At 37.7% G+C, this 22,322-nt stretch overlaps 1 protein-coding gene across 1 annotated transcript in view; it reads right to left on the bottom strand.

The window, feature by feature from the left end:
* Positions 1-5,551: 5,551 nt before the first annotated feature.
* The window catches only part of LOC139936002 (gamma-aminobutyric acid receptor subunit beta-1-like), a 55,073-nt gene continuing 38,302 nt past the window's right edge, over positions 5,552-22,322 (bottom strand). The window contains exons 4-9 of the mRNA XM_071930696.1: positions 21,715-21,935; positions 19,364-19,446; positions 17,582-17,719; positions 13,218-13,370; positions 7,692-7,996; positions 5,552-6,045 (exon numbers count right to left, since the gene is read on the bottom strand). Of these exons, the coding sequence (XP_071786797.1) occupies positions 5,629-6,045; positions 7,692-7,996; positions 13,218-13,370; positions 17,582-17,719; positions 19,364-19,446; positions 21,715-21,935 (1,317 nt within the window). The 3' untranslated portion in view covers positions 5,552-5,628. The remainder of the gene's footprint in view (positions 6,046-7,691; positions 7,997-13,217; positions 13,371-17,581; positions 17,720-19,363; positions 19,447-21,714; positions 21,936-22,322) is intronic.

Below are 22,322 nucleotides of genomic sequence, written 5' to 3'. Positions count from 1 at the left end.
AACACAATATTATCCGTCACTGTCGTAAACTGATTGTCATTGTCTGTCATTTTCGTTTAATACTGTATTTTTTTTTTTTTTTGTCGACAACCAGTACAGACTACTGTCAAAATTTAAGTCCATGTATGCCCCGAGATATTTTGTAAGTCTACAATTCGTTTGTAGTAGGCTATTCGGCGAAACCTCTGAAAATGTTTGGATCGTAAATTTATAGCTTTTGTTAACCAAATTTTGTCATTAAGGTCTTTGAATTTCGGGAGAAAATGTTAATTATTAATGTATTAGTAATTTGCACACTTTTTTTCTGTTTGTTTTATTAATTACTATAATCACAACTTTATTTTTGTTTAATTTATACATTTACTTTCTTTAAGGTTGGGATTACGAAATTAAAATCTCCTTTTATAACTCGTTTACTAAATTCAATATATACTCTATGTCATTATGATCCATGATTGGGTCATTAATTTGGTCAGGTGATCTTCCCATGATACCTCAGATCAGTATACTTCTCCGTAACTTCACAACGGGGTTCAAGTTGACCCAAGGGGGTCAAGTTGACTCCCAAAGGGATCGAGTTGAACCTAGGCACACATACATTCTTATAGCGTTGCTGTATGATGAATTGACTAGTGTTGCATTGTTCGTCATTGTGTCTCAGTCATGGTCGTCTTTCATATTTCATGGAAAGGAACTCGGATCTCCTACGAATGTCCCCTTTACATTATGTCTGCACTCTAACTACTTCCGGGTTAGAATTGACCCGGGTTATGGTTCACGTGAGGCATACACCATTCCTGGTTCAGTATAACCCGGAATCTCTGTCAAAATGACACAGAAATGGATCACACTGATTCAGAATCTGATTTAGAACGCCGTTTGAACCAGTTTCAGGGTCATCCTGATCCAAAATGGGTCAGACCCCCTTGAACTCGGGATCCGGATCAATTCTTACCCGGAATCTTTTAGAGTTTCCTCTCAGTTGTCATAGCTCAAAGATTCCGTCTGTCCGTGCGTTTTTAGTTAGGAGTCTATAAATGACGGTCTGTCTGGTCAAAAATAATATTGTCCGCGTAATTTTGATGCCATCTTCCCTCCCACCATGTCTGTTCGTCAAATCAAGGGCCTTTGCAATCACGGTCGTCATTCAAGTCTTAATGGTTGGTCGTTTGGCATTTGTTCAAGATAGAAACACTCAGTTTTCAAAGTTAAAAAAACCGTCAATCAACTCAGTCCCTTTAGGAACACTGGTTAAGTTCGTTGTATTGACATTTACTCAGTAACCATGTAAACAGAACCGTTGTCCGTATATGCCTAAATTGTTTGTTGTTCATAAATACGTTTTTCTTTTAAGGCTCTGGACACTTTTGGTAATTGTCAAAGACCAGTCTACTCACTTGGTGTATCTCAACATATGCAGAAAATAACAAACCTGTGAACATTTGAACTCAAGTGGTCGTCGGAGTTGCGAGATAACTATGAAAGAACAAGAAAAACTTGTCACATGAAGTTGTGTGGTTTCAGATGCTCGATTTCGAGACCTCAAATTCTAAACTTGAGGTCTCGAAATCAAATTCGTGGAAAATTACTTCTTTCTCGAAAACTACTCCAGCTCAAAGGGAGCCGTTTCTCACAATGTTTTATACTACCAAAGCTCTCCCCATTACTCTTTAACAAGTGAGGTTTTATGCTAATAATTATTTTGAGTAATTACCAATAGTGTTCACTGCCTTTAAGCCATAGAAATAAAAAATGTTAATTTAGTTCATGTAAGCAAAACCACAGTTTTTATTTCTATGTTCTTCGTAGATTTCCAACTCTAAACCTCTTGTTTGTACGATGAAGCCACGCAAACATTTTACCCACAAATAATAGTATTCTTTCAGAGTCAAGCTTTCTCCAGAAGACGATCAGAGCATACTGATTGAAACGTCGAGTTGAAACCAACGGTTCTTTTCAGAACCACCCCAACTCATTAGAGATAATCATTACATGGTGTTACCGCAAACCTTTCTATACAGTAAACGTTATCTTGTTTTTTTATCCATTAAGAAATCCTTTTAAGTTCCTCAGATCCATCAAACGTAGAGAAACCTCAGCTCTCTCGTGATCTTATGTGAGACTTTGGAACGCTTAATGGCACACACTTTACATTGTGTATGGAGACTCTTATGATTTGGTTAAACAGTCGGTAATACTTATAGGGGGTTGCAAACCTCTTTTGAGTATTTTTGGTTCTGAAAAGAACCAGTGGTTTTGCAACTCTGAACAAGAACTTTACTCAAAGGAGATGTACTAACGGTGCTTTCGCAAACATCACCAATATTTCCACCATGCAAGTTTAAAATCCTACTTATAGTCACTATAACGGTCAAATGAATTACTACTTGGGGTGGTATATATTATAAATACAATTGGTAAGGGAAGTCAAATCTAGTAATTAGCAAATCTACTGTTGTATAATTGTAAATATTGATTCATTGCTTACAGTTTCAATGCAAAGTCTTTAGTCAATTTAAAACACACGCCTGGTATTGTAAGATTGCTTTAAATGTCAATAGAATTTGTTCAACTTGTCAACACTCAGTTAAAAGGTAAACAGTTATTGTTAAATTGTTCCTTCGAATGTCACTTTATGTAACTATTGTTGCAGAACCATTATCGTACTTATCATCTACATTGCTTTGTCATCAAAATGCATTAGAAAATGTAAACAACACAACCAAGTATAATTATAGTTTCTTCAAAAATGTATATAAAAAATTAACCCGTCAAAGTTTGATTAAAAAAAAAATTGACAATGACAAAATGAAAAACAAAACCAAAACAAACAAGAAACAAACAAACAAAAAATATGCTCAACATTGAGAAGTCTGTTTTATAGAAATACTACTTTTTCACAAAATCCTGGCAAGCTGGAAACAATGTCGATAATCAACTTCTTCAATTTAGTTCTGCTTGAATTTTAAAGCTGTTAACAGTCGCCAAATGTAATGGTCGGTGTGATTAATGTTGTTCAACAGCAAACTGCGGAGGTCTCTTTAAAGTAAAATAGATTTTAGGGTTGTGGATGGAAGAAGTTTGGAAGGTAAAAGATTGTTAACATCTCTCGGAATCAGATAACATCTAAGAAAAACGCAAGTAGTTTATTTGAAAAATACCACTGGAACAAACTTCCACTAGAATTTAAGTTAGATCGTGTTCAATGAACACCAAAAGGGACTTGAAGCGAGTCTCTAAAGTTCAGGAAGATGACCCCAAAATTAACTGTTGACCTCGTCACATGTATTGCAGAAAGAAAAATGTCTCGGCCAAAATGACATTCTCTAAGCAATATTGGATATAAACAACATGAAACTATCAATATTTAACAATTGTAGAATTACAAAAAAATATTGTGTTGATTTTATAAAGTTGGTTCCCCCATGTTTTAAGGACGGATTCGGTTTAAATAAGTTATGTGTATTTCTTAGAGATAATAGTCACAATAATTTACATAGTGAACTACAGATAAATATTTGCCCCTTTGTTTTGTTGTCCTTTTGTAAATAGTGAGCCTTTTAAAATCTTGTCTCAGTAAGGTATTGTTGGTTATTTGAATTTGAGTTTGAATAAGCCGATAAACAAAAAGTCGGGTATATCGTACTGTTTTCTCTGGTACCGTGTTGTGTTATGATTTCATTTGATAAACTTCTAAATTGAATACAGAAATCTACTTTTTGTTTCTTTTTAGTTCTACTGAAGAGATATCGACAAAGTAAAATGGAACGTTTTAGTTAATTTGTATTTCATGCAATAAACATCAATGCCCCAAATTCAAATGCGAATTCGATTGTTTGCAAATTGAGAAACCTTCAGAATCTTGACACTTTATATAATTTGAACTGGTTCAAACCTTATCGAAAAAAATAATTTGTCAGTACAATAATGATAAACTCGATATGTCATTTATATTTTGAAGTCGTGCATGACTGACATTTCTTATTCATTTTTTTTTATTTGACTGTTTTTATTACATTTTATATAGGTTTTTTTTCCCCGTAACTATTTACAAATGACGTCAAATCGTTGTACTTAAAGTTTAGGGATATTGTTTTAGTTACATTTTTATTTGGGATTGTGTTTTGTTTACTAATATAGTTTAACTGGGGTGTGGTAATATTGTAATAGTGTTGATTGTTTTAATACATTTCTGAAAATGTAGGGTTTTAGGGGATTTATTCTCCTTGGGAAGTGTATCCGTTTACATGTTAAAGCCATTATTCATTTTCGGTTCAGAAAAAAAAGTTCACAGATTTACAAATAATTTACAGGGTTTACAGAAGGTAATGGTGAAAGACTTCTCTTGAAATATTGTTCCATGAAATGCTTTACTTTTTGAGAAAACATTAAAACAATATTAATTCTCGGATTTATTTTAAACACATGTCATGACACGGCGAAACGCTCGGAAACAAGAGTGGGTTTTCCCGTTATTTTCTCCCGTCTCCGATGACTGGTTGAGCCTAAATTTTCACAGGTTTGTAATTTTATATATAAGTTGTGATACACAAAGTGTGGGCCTTGGACAATACTGTTTACCGAAAGTGTATAATGGCTTTAAGCGTTTTTGGAGCAACTGTTTTGTTCTTGATTTGCAACACTAGTTTTGGTATAACGCGCCAGTAGAGAACGCACTACCCAGTGGATCGGAGAGACTGGGCAAGTCAACGAATCGTGTTCAGAACTTTGATACAAATGTTTGTATGATACATAAATCTCTACTCCAATTAGTTTGCGTTGTAAACCGCCAGTGACACTGTAAACAAAACTAACGTCGTCGGTGAAGACAACGGGTTGGTTGAGCGTGTAGCTGTACTGATTGCCTGAGGGTTTTTTCCTTCTGAAAAATGAGCAAGTAGAACTGAACATTTTCTGAAACAAGAGGTAACGAAATGGTATCCAAAAGAAATTAAAAGATGAGCCAAATTGTTTGAGGAGCGATCTGAAAATACAATGCAGCTATAGTTATACTTATCGCTGGAAGCCGTAACATTTCAACTCAAGGAAGTTACAATAGTAATTAGTTACCAATCATGCAAGGTTTTACTGTCTGTGTTCCTCCAAAACGTCATCGTGTATTCCCACATAATCTGAAATCCTAAGTTAAAATGGAAGTTCTAGTTTTATAAAGAGAGTGAGCGACTGGGGAGCGAGCCTAACTTTTCATAGCAAAACTACACGATGTCGTTCAGTATTTGAAGAATACGGGAAGAACTATACGGGATACCGGGGTTTTTACAAAGACCTTTAGTATGAAAATGTGTAGCTTTTTGCCGGTGACTCGGGGAATTCTGTCCACCGGAGATGCTGTCCCCCATATTATAGAAAATTAACATGGGCTTGACAAGGATGTCCAAAAGAAGGCGCTATCAGAATAAGTTTGTACACAGTTTGCGATATTGGGGGGGGGGGGGGACAGAATATCCTTTCACACCGGTCTGCCGCACTCGTTTGTTGACATTGCTCCAGACTAGTCGTTCAGTTAAATTGTAGGATGGTTGAGGCAAAAACATTGACAGTCACATGTTGTAGAAGAAGCAAAAAAAATAAAAAATAACTACATTACGAAAAAGTTATAGAAGACTTTCATTCACTCCAAGTTTGATTGTTTTTCCACTGTTGCTGCCACATCAGATACACACTCCAGTAGACAATATTGAAAATGATAAAGAGACTCGGGAATAGAATCCTGGCGTAGCTATCGATGATATGCACATTGCGCACTTTCGGGAGGTGCACCCGTATTGTCCGTCTCCGTAATGTAGAGTTCCTAGCCCGCCCGGAGCTACCCGGACCGAACCACGGCGGGGTGTGACGGTAGTTGGTACCGCTCGACCGTCGCCGGACTTTGCCTCCGGTGCATGAAGGTTTCCGGACGTGGGTCTCGGTCCCTTCGAGTCCATTCAGCCTGTTCATTGGGATTTCTTCCATGACTTCGACATCGTTGGGGTCGTTTGGGTCTCTCCCTGACAGCCTCTGACCAACACTTTGATTTAGTTGAAGCTGTAGGTCAAAGATCAAAACCATCAAATTATAATTTTTTTCAAAAAAAGGTCATGCTGACTAAGGAGCCATTCAAGATAGTCAATGCATTTCGAAATGTTGCATTTCGAAACACTGATTATTTTGAATGGTCCATAAGAAATTAATTGTACCTTCCCCTTTTGTTATTATTGTTAGTATTAGTGTTAAAAAGAAAAAAAAATGCGTAAAGATATTTTTTAACATTGAGAGAGGCTTTTTTAGAATTCTTACCGATCCTTTACTTCCAGAAACAGCATTGTCACACTATTAAATAATGATAAGTACATAAAATATAAAATTTTAGTTCAATATCAGTGTTATTAGACCAAAATGCCCCATGTATAAACATTTCTTTGTTCTGAATTAAATCAAACAAAATTTTGCTAAAAATACAAACAGTCTTTTGTTGAACATGAATGAAGACAATCGAACTTCATTGTTGCTGAGGCTCTGTGCCAACCTTTGGATTTTGGGGTTCGGTTAATTTTGGATTTTGTTCTTCTTTCTTTTCCTTTTTTCAACCCGTTCAAAACAACAAAATCTTTTGGGCAACGTCACAGCCTTGAGTTTTGTCAACCTCGTTCGAGAAAAGTTTGTTTAACCTTCACTACAAAGAACACAAATCAGCAATAGGTCTTTACTGTGCTTATCAAAAGAAAACGCTCACTGTAACAAAATTCAAATTGTTTACCAAACAATGTAAAAACCCGTTGCCAACCGATTGCACATTTTAATTGTTGTGATAAACGAGATTGCCATTTTAAAACGGTGGTCCGTAACCCCACTGCGAGTTGAAAAATTACCACCCAATGGTTTTACAAAAAAAGGATTGGTAGTTCGAAAAAAATTGTTTTGCGTGAGTTTTTCGGGACAGGTTACTCTAGGGAAATGGAGTTTGCGATACGAATGTGAGTTTTGTCTATTATTTCTGCAGTGCTAGGGATCAATTTGCTTGCGGTTAGCACTTGTATAAGGGTTTGCTTTTGCATTTATTCAACGTTTTTCTTTGTATCTTAGTGTGTTGTTGCCTTTTTTTTCTTTTTTCTTTTTTTTCATGATAGTGTTTCATGTACCAGTGGCTGTTTACATACCGATTTTGTACAAAAATGATGATTGACACCCCTTTTAGGACGTGTGGTACGGTACAACTTAGGATACCACAACATAGCTTACCAGTATGTATGTTGTGGTTTAGACATTCAATGGAATTATACAAAATAGTGATGTCAGCATGTGCTCACATGCACATGACGTCATTGACCACCATATTTGATATTAAACGTGCACACGCGTGTTCACGCATTGCGCACGAATCTCAGATAGGTTTAGCTGCACGTAATACGCGAGCAAACACGTGAACGTGAACTTCAACAAATTGTATGGTTAAAATCTTACGTATTTAGCGTGTACGTGACATCACCTACACGTCAGGTGCGTATGTGCAGATTTCATACGTAAGCATGAAGAAAGCCCAAAAGTGGTGACGTCACCTATAAACAACACAATTTGCTGACATTCACGTTCACGTTATTGCTAGCGTTACGTGCAGCTAAACCTCCTTTTGCACGTTTTAGCAAAGATGGCGGACAATGCAAGGGGTTTATTGTAGGGCTTAACATTCTTACCTGTTGATACGTGTTATCGCGGAACTTTCTGGTTCTAAGATTCGAAGCATTATTACTACTGTTGGCATTATTGTCTGTGGTGGGTGTAGACGAACACGCGGTGGCGCTCTTCAATGCCTCCTTGGCCTTCCTCTTATGTTGCGACCAATAATTAAAGTTGACGATGGCGTACTCGAGGAGGGCAGCAAACACGAAACCGAAACACGTGACCACGTAGATGTCAATTGATTTGATGTAGGAGATACGTGGGAGGGATTGACGAACGCTTGTACTAATTGTTGTCATGGTGAGCACCGTCGTTATACCTGACACAAAAACAAATCAAAGAAATATATGATTTCATTTCCACTCGAAAATATTAAAATGAAATAGGGTAGGTAGCTATCTGAAGACAAAAAAACACATTCAAATGTTTTTTTTTTTGGTCTGCATTCGGTATGTTGGATTTCCTGATTCTCTCAGATTTTGCTACAAGCATAAGATTTGGCACACAGCCAGAGTATGCCATGATAAAGATATGTGGCTCTAGGGCAATCGAAGATTTGAATTTTGACAATCAGATTTCAATATGTTCAAAAGAGCTACTTGTAAGGACAAAATTAATCAGCAATGACCGAATATCTTTCTCATTATACATTCTGACTGTGTGCCGAATGTCTTGCTTGTATCATAAAAAGGCACAACCCATCACATACCTGCCTTACTATTGTTAAAGACACTGGACACTATTGGTAATTGTCAAATACCAGTCTTCTCACTTGGTGTATCTCAACTTTTATGCACAAAATAACAAACCTGTGAAAATTTTGAATTCAATTGGTCGTCGAAGTTGCGAGAGAATAATGGAAGAAAAACACCCTTGCCGCACGAAGTTTTGTGCTTTCAGATGTTTGATTTCGAGACCTCAGATGAGGTCTCGAAATAAATTCAAATATTTTAGTGAGAAATTACTTCTTTCTCAAAACTACGTTACTTCAGAGAGAGCTGTTTCTCACAATCTTTTATACCGTCAACAGCTCTCCGTTGCTCGTTTACCGAGTTAGTTTTTATGCTAACAATTATTTCCAGTTATTACCAATAGTGCCCTGTGCCTTTAAATAAAGTTACTCTGTAGTTCTTTACTAATTTATATGAAGCAGGACCGTTGCAGACTTTGGCCATCTGGATTTTGTGAATAGAGATTTTGTTTCCACATAGAAACGCGGTTTGCAGTCTGAACTGCTTGAACTTGGAATGAAAGTCAATGAACCAGATTGAAAGCAAATGAACCAGATTAAAAGTCAATGAACCAGAATCAATGTCAACAAAAATAAACCAGAATGAAAGTCAATGAACCAGAATGAAAGTCAATGAACCAGAATGAAAGTCAATTAACCAAAATGAAAGTCAATTAACCAAAATGAAAGTAAAAAAACCCAGTAAATTTACCAGACTGACTAAAATAACCACAGCAAAAGTCAATATTAACCAGAATGAAAGTCAATTAACCAGAATGAAAGTCAATTAACCAGAATGAAAGTCAATATTAAAGGAACACGTTGCCTTGGAACGGACGAGTTGGTCAAAACAAAAGCGTTTGTAACCGTTTTTTATATAATGCATATGGTTGGAAAGATGTTTTAAAAGTAGAATACAATGATCCACACAAGTTTGCCTCGAAATTGCGTGGTTTTTCTTCTACTGTGCGAACTAACACAGTCAGCCATTAATGGGAGTCAAACTTTTGACCTCCATAAATGGCCGACGTGTTAGTCGTCTAGGTAAAAGGAAAACCACGCAATTTGGAGGCATGTTTGTGTGGATCATTGTATTCTACTTTTACAACATCTTTCTACCCATATGCATTTTATAAAAAAAACGGTTATACACGCTTTTCAAAGACCAACTCGACCGATCCAAGGCAACGTGTTCCTTTAACCAAAATGAAAGTCAACTAACCAAAATGAAAGTCGTCATTAACCAGAATGAAAGTCAATTAACCAGAATGAATGTCAATATTAACCAGAATGAAAGTAAATATTAAAGGCAGTGGACACTATTGGTAACTGCTCAAAATAATTATTAGCATAAAACCTTACTTGGTAACGAGTAATGGGGAGAGGTTGATGGTATAAAACATTGTGAGAAACGGCACCCTCTGAAGTGCCATAGTTTTCGAGAAAGAAGTAATTTTCCACGAATTTGATTTCGAGACCTCAAGTTTAGAATTTGAGTTCTCGAAATCAAGCATCAGGAAGCACACAACTTCGTGTGACAAGGGTGTTTTTCTTACATTATTATCTCGCAACTTCTACGACCGATTGAGCTCAAATTTTCACAGGTTTGTTATTTTATGCATATGTTGAGATACACCAACTGTGAAGACTAGTCTTTGACAATTACCAATAGTGTCCACTGTCTTTAACAGAATGAAAGTCATTATAAACCAGAATAAAAGTCAATATTACCCAGGATGAAAGTCAATATTAACCAGAATGAAAGTCATCATTAACCAGAATGAAAGTCAATATTAACCACAATAAAAGTCAATTAACCCGAATAGAAGTCAGTTGACCAGAATGAAAGTCAAATAAACCGACATTTAAATGGAGCTGCTGCAGGTTAAGAAACAAACTGAAAAACTTGGATAAAACTGAGTTGATAGCAATGTCTTAGTTTCTTAAATACTCACAACAAGTTATTTTGTAATGATATCCAGGATTTTTTTTGGGGGGGAGACCTTGCTCGGCTTTCAGATATTTTGAAACTTGGCTTGATGTAATATTGTTACCATGGTGTCATTTTCCCAGGCATTAAGTTCATGTACAACCTTCACGTGACAAGTCTGTCACCCTCGGCTATTCACTTGACCTAAATCCTCCCCCTGAAGAGCTTCTCGGGTTGGGCTCTTAGTTTTCCGAAGGGGAGTAACTAAAGCTTGTTGGTTTGTTTTCAGCCCTGGGTGACGTCTTCAGCTGCCATTGCAGTTTGCGATTTATTCCTCGAGTTCTAAACAGTCGTTTTATGTCTTCGTGAATAAACGAGTGTTTCCCGCATGAAAGGGTGCGGTAAAGGTGACACACCCGTGGGGCGGGGCTTCTGTGGTACATTGGGGGTGATTGTAATATAATGCGTCTCTGGTAGTCATTGTCGATCAATAAAAAAAAAGCCTAGTGGTAATGGGAGGAATTCATTTCTTTAAAGGGTGAGGTCACTTAAAAGGAGTGTTGTTGTAGCGACACACCCGAGGGGAGGGGCTACTGTGGTTACTTGGGGAGGTTGTTGTAATGCACTGAAGGCGTTTCTTGATTGTCAATCCATGAAGTCGGCTAATTTGTAGAATGGAAGGAATGCATGGCTTTGTTAAGAGGGTGGTGTCACCATGGGTGTGGTTATAATTGATACATCCGAAAAGAGGGGCTATTGTGTCAACTAGGGGAAGTGGTTGTAATGTGTCTCTGGTAGCCATTGTCAATCCTTGAAGAGGGTCAAATAAAAAATAGAAAGAAAGTTTACCTGAAATTAAAGGGCGTGGTCACCAAGGGGTGTGGTTATGTTGATACATCTACAGGGGTAGGTCTACTGTGGTAACTTAGGGACGGTAGTCCGAATGTACCAAAGTGTCTATGGTAGCCATTGTCAATCCTTGAAGAGTATCAATGTGTAGTATGGACGGGAGGTGTACCCAAAGGGTGTGGTCGCCAAAAATTCTGAATACATTATGTCCGGGCGGGGCGGATTATTCTTAAATTGGAATACGCAATCTGGGAGACGTTACATAAAGTAACGTTACTCACATTTAAATTGAAAGGCATGCAAACTTTTTTGTTTTCTACACAACCATTCGAAGTGAACTGTTTCTCAAAGTGATTTACACTTTCTAAAGCTGCCGTACACTTCTAACCAGAAGTTTGTATTTTCCATTAATTTAAAGAGTGATTACTAAACGCTATACCTTCACTTAAGTATGGTGGCCCTGACGGGACACGGCCAGTCGTGAATATTTTTGCGACGTCGTGAATATTTTTGCGACGTCGTGAATTTATTCACGACAAGTTGCGAATGTTTTTGCAACGTCGTGAAGATTTTTGCGACGTCGTGAATTTTTTCAAGACAAGTCGCGAATATTTTCACGACTAGGCGCGAATTTTTTCACGACTAGTCGCGAATTTTTTCACGACTAGTCGCGAATTTTTTTCACGACTAGTCGCGAACATTTTCATGACTAGTCGCGAATATTTCTGTGACTAGTCGCGAATATTTTTTCAGTAGCTTGAGTGTGTAATTACTGTATTCACGTTGACGGCTTAGTAAGAATAAGTAAAAGCTGTCCAGTACGATGATGGATCCGGAGGAGAATTCCGACTCTTGCAAATTGATGGTGGGTTGTTTATACAAACCTAACGTTAACGTATGGCCCTAACGGTAGGCCTAGGCCTAACGTTATAGTTTTACTGAGTACTTTAGTAGGAGTAGGCTATCCTATGCTAGGCAATAAACGTTGGCCCTTTCACTCTTCAGAAAAAAACATAACGTTATATGTCACCCACCCCTTTGTAATGATGAATATCGAGTAAATTTCACTTTTGAGTTTATATCATAATAATCCCAACAAGCAAATCTCAACATTTTAAATAAAATAAAAATCATGATCATACGACCTTCCTGTCCAAAATAATATGTAATTTTCGATGACCTTGACACTATTACGACCCGTTTTGAAAAACATAAACGCTAGAAAAATTTACTTTTAAAAGTGCGACGTCTCACACACTCATTAAAACAACTATTTTTTACGAAATGAAAACATCAATTTTTAACCCCGGCGTAGCCGGACCAACAATAGGTAAATTTTACAAACAACCCAAAGATAAGTTTAATTATAATGTGTTGATAATTTCAGCAAATAAATTTGACAATTTTTACCTGAAATGTTAGAGCAATTTGCGTTGTTATTTCCAACTTAAAACGCGAATTCGTTCCGTCACGGCAGGGTGCAACGCATCACATAATCCCCCACCAATTTTAACTGAAAGATTAATCCTTTAGCATTCACAATTATTTGGGTTTGGAGTAATTCAACCTTGGAAACCCCCGAAATATTGATGAAAATCAGACACTGTTTTTTCGAACTTCGATAACAATTCTACTGGATAAAACATGGGCCCCATACACATAGCCGAGTGGCTACAATTGTCGTAGCTTGGCTCTCAACGCGTGCCGTGTAAGAATTACACACTCAAGCTACCGAAAAATATTAACGAATAGTCGCGAACTTATTCACGACTAGTCGCAGAATTATTCACGACGTCGTAAAAAATATTCGCAACTAGTCGTGAAAATATTCGCGACGTCGCCAAAATATTCGCGACTTGTCGTGAATAAATATACGACGTCGCGAAAATATTCGCGACTAGTCGTGAAAATATTCGCGACGTCGCCAATATATTCGCGACTTGTCGTGAATAAATATACAAAGTCGCGAAAATATTCACGACTGGCTGTGTCCCTTCAGGGCCACCATACTTAAGGGTTCTACATATTTACCTAAGGCGACTCTAGCTGACGTTGCCTCGTGGTTAATCCAGAAAGACACCCATGAGAGTATAGTAAGGAGAATGGAAGGAAGGTACGTCTGAAGCACAAAGTAACCAATGTTTCTCTTTAGAAGGAAGCTCAAAGACAATCTGGGATACGCTCCTGTCGAGAAACATTCATATACGAGGAAAAAGTCAAGATATTGTTTTGTGAGAAAATGAAATTAAGATTTTCAAACTAGGATTTGAAACTTTGCATGGTGGAAATACGATATAGAAAGGTTTGTGGTAACACCATGTTATGACTATCTCTAATGAGTTGGGGTGGTTCTGAAAAGAACCGTTGGTTTCAACTCGACGTTTCGATCAGTATGCTCAAACCGTCTTTGGGTATTCTCCAGAAGACGATCAGAGCATAGTGATCGAAACGTCGAGTTTTTTACCGCAAACCTTTCCGCAAACCTTATTACCAACAAAAATGACTTATGGTATAATATAAAAACATTGTTGATGGCCTGACATTTCGTATAATATAAAAACATTGTTGATGGCCTGACATTTCGACCCTAGAAGAGTCTTTTCAGCATTCGAGAAAGACTCTGCTAGGATCGAAACGTCAGACCATTAAAGAGTTATTGTTTTATGATATCAAACAAGTGTTCCAGACCTGGGGCCCAACTTCATAGAGCTGCTAAGCACGACAATTTGCTTTGCATGTAATTTCTTCCTAGATCAAAACACGACTACCAACCAAATTTGTATTTGTTAAAAACTCCTTGTTACTGATATTCAGTTGTTGTTTGCTTATCCTGAAAATCACAAGGAAGATTGGTTGGTAATCTTGTTTGTATCGAGGCAAACATTTCATATTAAGCAGTTTCGTGTGCTTAGCAGCTCTATGAAATTGGGTCCTTGTTTTATTATGGGCCTTTCTAAGATCTCTCTGGACAGAATTGACCCGGATACCGGGTCATGAGGCTTGTTATTTTGTCATTATGACCCGGAGAATCGTGTCAAAGTGAAACAAACATGGGTCAAGCTAGCGTAGAATCTAGATGAATATCTCAGTTGTAACCCTTTTCCGGCCTGACACAGAATCGAGCCATGCACATCCCTTTGAACCCGAAATCTGACCAGGGATTTTCAGAGTGTAGTATAATTTATTTAGATATCCGATAAGTAAGTCCGTTGTTTCTAAGAAACAGACTTAACAAAATTGTACACTGTACTAGAGATACAACACCTGAATAATCTAAACGATGTGAACCACGTTGCATGTTATGATATAATTGTCAAGCTTTTGTCTAAAAAGCTTAAACCTAAGCAGGACAATATGTCTAATTTCGAGCCATTAAAAAAACTTGATTTAGTTGAGTCAAAACATTTAACTAAGTTCAACCCTAATTCCAGGTTATCTTCTTTTAGGAGGTACATTGCACAACGACTGTTTTGTGGTTCTTGTAGGGTAAAAGTGTTTCATGGACAACGACTGTTTTGTGTTCTATGTGGGTGGGGGTTTCATACACAACGACTGTTTTTTAGGCAACGATCCACTTAGACCCACATTTCTGAGAAACACTTTTTGTAAACTCTCGACAAATTGATAGTTTTCAAAGAGATGCACGGGATTTGGAGAAAATTTTCATTAAATCTATTTCCTGTACCAGGTGTCAGTGTGTGGAAGACACAAGTAACTTTCTTTTTTTGATAAAAATCGATGACCTATTAAGATAAACTGCCTGAAACCATTCTAAAACCGTCAGAATTGTCAACCATTGTGGAACTCAATCCTCTTTTTTGTGTCAGGGGCAGATGAGTTGTCCATTAGCTCATCAAACTCCAAAAACGAGGTTGACAAATAGACAACCCCGCCCCCCATTCCCTCCACTCATGTCATAAACCTCCTTCTTAGAGTTCAGAAGAATCCTACAAGGGGGGTCTGATGGATCGTGGAGGCGGGTGTGTTCTGAAGGAATGAAACCACCTGCCATATGGAGTAGAGGACAGATTTCCAACCCGGTCCGCTTGATCCCCGGACCCCCGGCAGTATTTTTCTCCCGGTTTCTTTTTCTTCGATTGCACATCAGCACTCCGTGCGTTTTTTTTTTTTTTTGTTTTTTTTTTTTTTCCCGTTACCATGGTATTTTGTAGCATGAAATGACACCAGAGTAGAAATTGTGCTGTAGGTGTAACGGCAGTATTATTGGCGGTCTGAAAAGCTAGAACTGTGGGATACTAAGATTGTAAACAGGTCAGGCAGTGTGGTCAGGCCACGCTAAGCTACCCCCCCCCCCTAGTCCAACTTGAAAGTAACTTAAAAAAGACTAGCTAACCTAATAGAAGATGGATCAGAGGTCGATTTAACAAAGTTATTCTTAAGTTGGGACTAATTTGAATGACTCTCATGAGTTATTAAAAACTTACGATTAGCTCGTAAAGTTAGAACGGGTAACTCGTCCGAAGTCGAGATTTGTGAAATCCACCCACCATGCAGTGGGGGTAAAACCCTTTAATAGCATCTTTTAAATCGATGGACCCTCCTTTTTGGGAGAGTTACAAATAATTTGTGACAATAAATCCTATCTTACGCATACAGAAAATGGTTTACTGAAGGCTGCTGCAGTAAATGTTGTGTTGTCGAAACTGTAATGGTTTTGTCCTCTTAATAGTTGCCTTTGTTATACAGTAGTGTCGTGAGCAATTAATTATACCACCTTAAAGACACTGGACACTATTGGTAATTGTCAAAGTTCAGTCGTATCACTTGGTGTATCTCAACATATGCAAAAATAACAAACCTGTGAAAATTTGAGCTCAATTGGTCGTCGAAGTTGCGAGATAATAATAAAAGAAAAAAAACCCGTGTCACACGAAGCTGTGTGCTTTCAGATGCTTGATTTCGAGACTTAAAACTCTAAATCTTAGGTGTCGAAATCAAATTCGTGGAAAATTACTTCTTTCATGAAAACTTTGTTTCTTCAGAGGGAGCCGTTTCTCACATTGTTTTATGCTGTCAACTTCTCCCCGTTACCAAGTAAGGTTTTATGCTAATAATTATTTTGAGTAATTACCAACAGTGTCCACTGCCTTTAAGCCTAATTTACAAGGGGTAAGCCATGTCTAAGAAGTAAACAGCTGTGTTTAATGAACCGATAATGGCTTTGTTCTCTTTAATTATTGACTTTGTTATACAGTATTGCGTGCGTCACGTTAATTATACATTCTTTATATTTAAAGTTCCATTTCAGATGTTAATGTTTCTCTGTAGATGTAAATGTTTCTCTGTTGCCTTTGTCATACAGTGGTGTCGTGAGCAATTAATTATACCACTTTAATTGTTAAAGTGGTATCAGACTTAAACGATCACTGTATATATGCAAATGTCTCTACGTTGCTTTTGTTATACAGTTAGCATCATCGGCAGCGTTAATTAAACAACCTTGTTTTTAAAGTGGTATTCAAAGTAGTAAATGTCTTACTGCGGATGTAAATGTTTCGCGAGCAATGTTCATTAAACATTTTTCGTTTTTTAAAAGTGTCATTTCAGATGTAATCTTAGGATGTAAATATTTCTCTGTTGCCTTTGACGTACAGTGGTATTGTCAGCATTGCTCACCATACACCTTTAATTGTTTAAGTGGTATTTGATGCAAATGATTATATGTAGCTGTAAATGTTCCTATGTTACCATTGTTATCATTCATGTCTGAGCAATGTTCATTATACAACCTTAATTTGTAAAGTGGTATCAGATGTCAATTAGTCTCTGTGGATATCAATTCTTGTATGTTGTCTGTGTCATACACTAGTGTCACGAGCATGTGTTCATTACAAAAACTTAATGTTTAAAGTGGTGTTAGAATTGTGAATGTTTCTCGGTGGTATTTCTATTCGTAGAAACTTTAAAATCATGAGTTTTCAGACTGAAACCATTGTTTTGTTTACAACTAACAATCTTATAACATGATGTAAAACAAACTATATGAAACTATTAACCATGGTTCATCTTAGCCCCATGTAGGACTCTTTTCCTTTACACAGAAAGTTTAATACGAAAGTGTAAGGCCGCCAAGGCTAGGTCCATCTCAGAACCAACACTTCTCAAAAGAGATTTGCACACGGTGGTACCGCAAACCTCTCTTTTGCATTCCGTCATGCAAAGTTTAAAATACTACTTAGAGGAACTGTCAATCAATGGATGGGTATTTCTCCCACACTACATAATAATAATCCTGTTATCGGTTTGCCTTTTCTTGGTCCCGGGAGTGTTTTGGGGAATTCGGTTTCTTGGTTTTGAGTCTTAAATTTTACAGAAAAAAGATGAGTGTGTCAAATGAACAGTCTGGTCACCTGGCCGCTGAGCGTTGAACGTACCCGTGGAGAAGGTCTGAATTCTGGACACCAGTTTCCACTCTGTGATGGTAAACTGTGCTATTTCAATGTCGTCCATCCCAAGGACTGACTTGCCACCATACTGCCACGAATACGAGAGATCCGTCAGTGTATAGCCATCTGTTGGGGTGAGCAAAAGTTGGCATGAAATGTTTGAACATAAAATGGCACTGGACACTATTGGTTAATACTCAAAATTATTTTTAAGAATAAATATTTGGTACCGAGCAAAGGAAAGCTGTTAATGTTGGAAAACATTGTTGTTAACGGCTCCCTCTGAAGTAACACAGTTTTTAAGAAAGAAGTAATTTCTCACTCAAATAATAAAACACTTCAAGGCCTGAAGCATTTTATAATGGCGTCTGAAAGCACACACTTTGTGCAACAGGGTTGTTTTTTCTTGCATTGTTCTGCCATTGTTCTTCCTATAGAACTGTGATGACCGATTGAGTCCAAATTTTCTCAGAGTTGTTACGATATTATGCATATGTTGGGATACACCAAGTGAGAACATTGGTCCTGGACAATTACCAAAGGTGTCTAGTACTTTAAAGGATCTTTGTACTTTTTCAAAATGTCCATAGATTTACACTAAACTGTCAGGGTTTGAAGATAATGATAGTGGAAAGCTTCCCTTTAAATATTCCTTTTTACTGAGGTGCTGTCGTTTTTGAGAAATGAGTAAAACAATGTCATGAAAGTACGTTTGTAAATGCTTAAAATAATGTTGGTCTCATGAGACCAAAAATATTTTCAAGACACTGTTTTACTCATTTCCAAAAACTGCAGCACCTCAGCACTTAATATTTTTAGGGAAGCTTTCTAATATCATTATCTTCAAACTGTGTAAGTTTAGTGTAAATCTGTGGACATTGTGTTTTTTGTCCTACAAAAAGTACATACACCCTTTAAAGGGAACATGTTTATTTATGTTACTGTTTTCTCCAAAGTATAAAGCACATGTGAGGTCTTTGAAGCCGTAGACAAAACTTGTTCATACGGCCTTTACCTTTGTGCCAATTTTATACCGATTTAGAGAGCATAAAGTCTGGTGACATTTTGTTTGAATGTTGAGGGGAAAAAAATGTTGTACAAAACAAATGCCATTAAAAAGAGACGGCTTTCGATCCGGCCTAGATGCATTCATTGTCTGTAACTAAGCAGCTGTTAGGGATGGTTGATCATTTCTTATTCAGCTGCTTCTTTTGATGAGGATTCCCTGTGGTATATTTGAAATCATTGGTACAAATTTTAGATAAGGGACCATGCTATTTTTTTCCTCGCAGCCTCGGTCTGGTTGCATGGGTTTTTATTGCACGGGAGTGGAAAACGAAAATGGATCCACGGATGTGCTTACAGTCCAAATTCTACAGACTATCGAACAAGTGAATTTGAAAAGTAGAAACTTCCCTCGTCTCGATTTGTCTTTATTTTGTTTTTGGTTTTTCTTTTTTTAAGAACTTTTCCTTTAAATAACGTGTCAATGTTCATTGTCTCTTGCTATTTGAAATTCGTTCTAAATTTACGAATGCACACTTAAGCCTTTTTATAATCGTGTAAACACTAGCTGTTTGGAATCACCACTTACTTCATCTAAGAATTTTAACATTTTAACGACTAAAACTTGAGTGAATATAATCATCAAATGAAACCGAAGAATCATATAATTGGTGTTGTTCTTTTCAAGTAAAGAAAAACAGAACGCATCCAGAAAAAAAAAAAAATTGATAATTTATGCAACCACCTCCTTTTTAGTATACTCACAGCTTTCTATCTCCAGAGTGCAGTTCTGTTGGTCCATGGGATAATGCCGTAAGTCCATCATGCAAGACGCTACTGTTGTAATCCTAGGTTAGGGGGGATGGCCAGAACAAACAAACAACCGTATTAAGAAATACTTAAGACTCTTTTAGATATCCTCTACGTCAGTATACAAGTAATATCAATTCAGGAGCGGATTAGTCCACAGTGGGGCAGGTCATTAAGTGTTCACATAACCCGTTGATGTCTCCTTCATCGGGGGATACCATTTTTCCCAAATCAAAACAAGTAGGGGCCCAAGTTACAAAAATAGACATGCGTTAAGTAGAACTGCGTCAGTTTATGCCTCATTAGGTCACCATTAAGTCTTTGTTTTTTTATGCGGGGGATTCTTTAACGAGCTGTGTTAAAGAGCTGTCGTATCTTTTTGAAGGATGTTGTTTTGACAAATTGCCCTGGTTGTGTTTCAGCAGAGCTGCATAGTTTACGTTGTGATTGGGTTTCATTTTGCTATTTTGAGTCTCTTATGTATTTTAGTTCAGTCAATCTTTGTGACTGTTTGGGACAGAATCACAGTCTTTGCGTTTATGCACGTAGACCCCCGCCCCGCCCCATTGCAGAAACAGTCACTGTTTGGCTCCCTCTTGTGCCGATTTTGTGCAAGGCTTGGCATGGAAATAAAAAGCCATTGGGGTTTTGCAGGCCCCCTTCTGCCTGCGGCTTAAAGTTTCGCATGACAAATGTGTTTTATGTCGACGTTTGGAAAAGGCTCACCATAATCAGCCCATATTAGAAAGTGTAAATTTGTGTAGGGTCCCAATTTGATTTAGCTTAGCAATTTATTAAAATCCTAAGCAGATATTTGCAAAGAACCAGTACTGCACCATTCATCACATGGAACTCGAGCCGATGTTTCTACTAATCAAACAAATGATGTGCTTAGCGCAATATTTGTGTCCAACATCTATATACAATTTGAAATAAAGTCCGTTTAACCTGTTCTGCCATGAATGTTTGAAAGCTAACAATGATTGTTTGGGTTGAGAGAACTTTTTAAGCACCATTAATGAAGTCATCTTTTTAAAAGAGGGTTGAGATGAAGGTCTCAGCTCATGATTACGTCAACTTTCTTGTTTGTTTTCTTTTCGGCAGGATGTCAATGAGCTAATTGTTTTTTTCGCGGGGTGAACTTTTAGCGTCACTGGTGAAGCCATCTTTATAAAGGTGCCATGAGGTGGCAGTTAGGGTTATAGTCATCACCCCTCCCTCTGAATGCTATGACCAACCCCATTGGATGTTTGTTTGTTTGTTTGTGTTCTCTTCTGTGAAATGCGAAACTGAAAGGGCTCGGTTTATTTCCTGAACTAAATAAAGAAAACTACAACCCACGGTGTGTTGAATTCGTGTCACCTGGTTATTTTCTTCAAGGTTTGTTCCCCTTCCATTTCACCTCACTTGAATTGAAAGGGTTATGTTCACAGACAGCTTCCTTTCTTGGGGAAAGAAAGAGAGATAGACAGCATTGCTATAAAAAGAACATGATCGAGAGTAAAGAAGGAAGATCCGCATCGACGGATGGAAGTCTATTCAAAATGGTTTCCTGTTCTCTATTTGTGTTTTCAAGTCAAGACCCCCACCCCTCCACAGAGAGCATTCCAACGCATTCCAGAATGCCTCCCCCCCGATCCAGCGAGCATCCTCCCCCTGTCAGTTGGGCCAGCTGCACGGTAAGGAAATGCCTTGTCCGGACCCTGGCAAGCGGAAGACCGTTCCCACGTCTTGTGTTCGGTCCACTTGCCAAACAATATAAGGAGACAAACCTTCCGTGGAGAGCGAACATTTTTTTCTCTCTTCTTTTTCTTACAGTTGTTTCACCCGGTGGTCTTTCTCCGTCGTATACCCTAGTACACCGGGACCCAGTCGATAATTCATGCCAGGTAATCAACAGTGAGAATGGTTCAGCCCCCCTTCGTCTGTCGACTCTTTTGACTGATTGTGGTCTTGTGTACGTGTTAGTTTACTAAATAGAGTATGTGCACTTTTTGTCCAGGCACTGTTTGTATCTGAAACCTGTTTATTTTGTAGCCGGGTCAATATTATGGATCAGTTTTAGTAATTGAAACGTAAAGAAACCCCCTTTGACGCGTCAGACTAAAGGAAACATATAAAATGCCTTCAGGGAAACTTTGGACCAATGGTGGAGGCAAACAAAAGTGCAGTTCAGATCGTCCAGGTGTGTCACTACAAAATAAACCGTACAAACCAGTTTGGGCAGGAACCAAACAGACATACAATTAAAAAGACAACTCGACATCTAACTATTAACTTGGGACTGCAAAGGGCAAAGATCTCACCTCATGCCGTAGATAACGCTGCCGTCGCAGCTTAACTGTAGAAGTCTATTTTTAACGGTGACGTCATGTACAAAAGAGCTCTTGTCATTGGCCAGGTAAGTGTCCGGCACCCATATGACGTCAGCGAGTCTGCCGTCCAATGAGAGATTGCCTAATCGGCTGTCGTACTTTAGCCGTTCGTCTTTCCAATGCTGACGTAGATACATTGATATGGTGTAATCCTGTAAATGAATAAACCAAAACCAGAAACGTTTCAAAGCAAATCCAAAAGATCAAGTCGTATAGTCTCAGAACTATAAGGTCACCATAAAAGTACAATTATTCGAGTTTGACAGAGTTACTTTTGCATATTTGTTGAGATACCTGGTAAACGGGGTTTATTGACAAAGAGTGGTATTCAAAGTAATTGTTTGACATTTTATCAACCATGGATATCTTAAACCAAACAAATCTGTTGTTATTAAGTTGTTATCCTAGCAATTTTAATTAATAAGTTAATTGGATAATTAACTTTCTCTTCGCGTAAACTGCGAGGACGAGTTCGTCGTGAAGCGCGTTATGTACGAAGCAACATGTAAAAGGTAATAAGCTTATCGTGAAACTTTAAC

This window comes from Asterias amurensis, chromosome 4 (genome assembly GCF_032118995.1).
Source record: "Asterias amurensis chromosome 4, ASM3211899v1".
In the NCBI taxonomy this organism is placed as follows: domain Eukaryota; kingdom Metazoa; phylum Echinodermata; class Asteroidea; order Forcipulatida; family Asteriidae; genus Asterias; species Asterias amurensis.
Note: the sequence above shows the minus strand (reverse complement) of the source record. Positions and strands in the feature narration are given on the sequence as shown.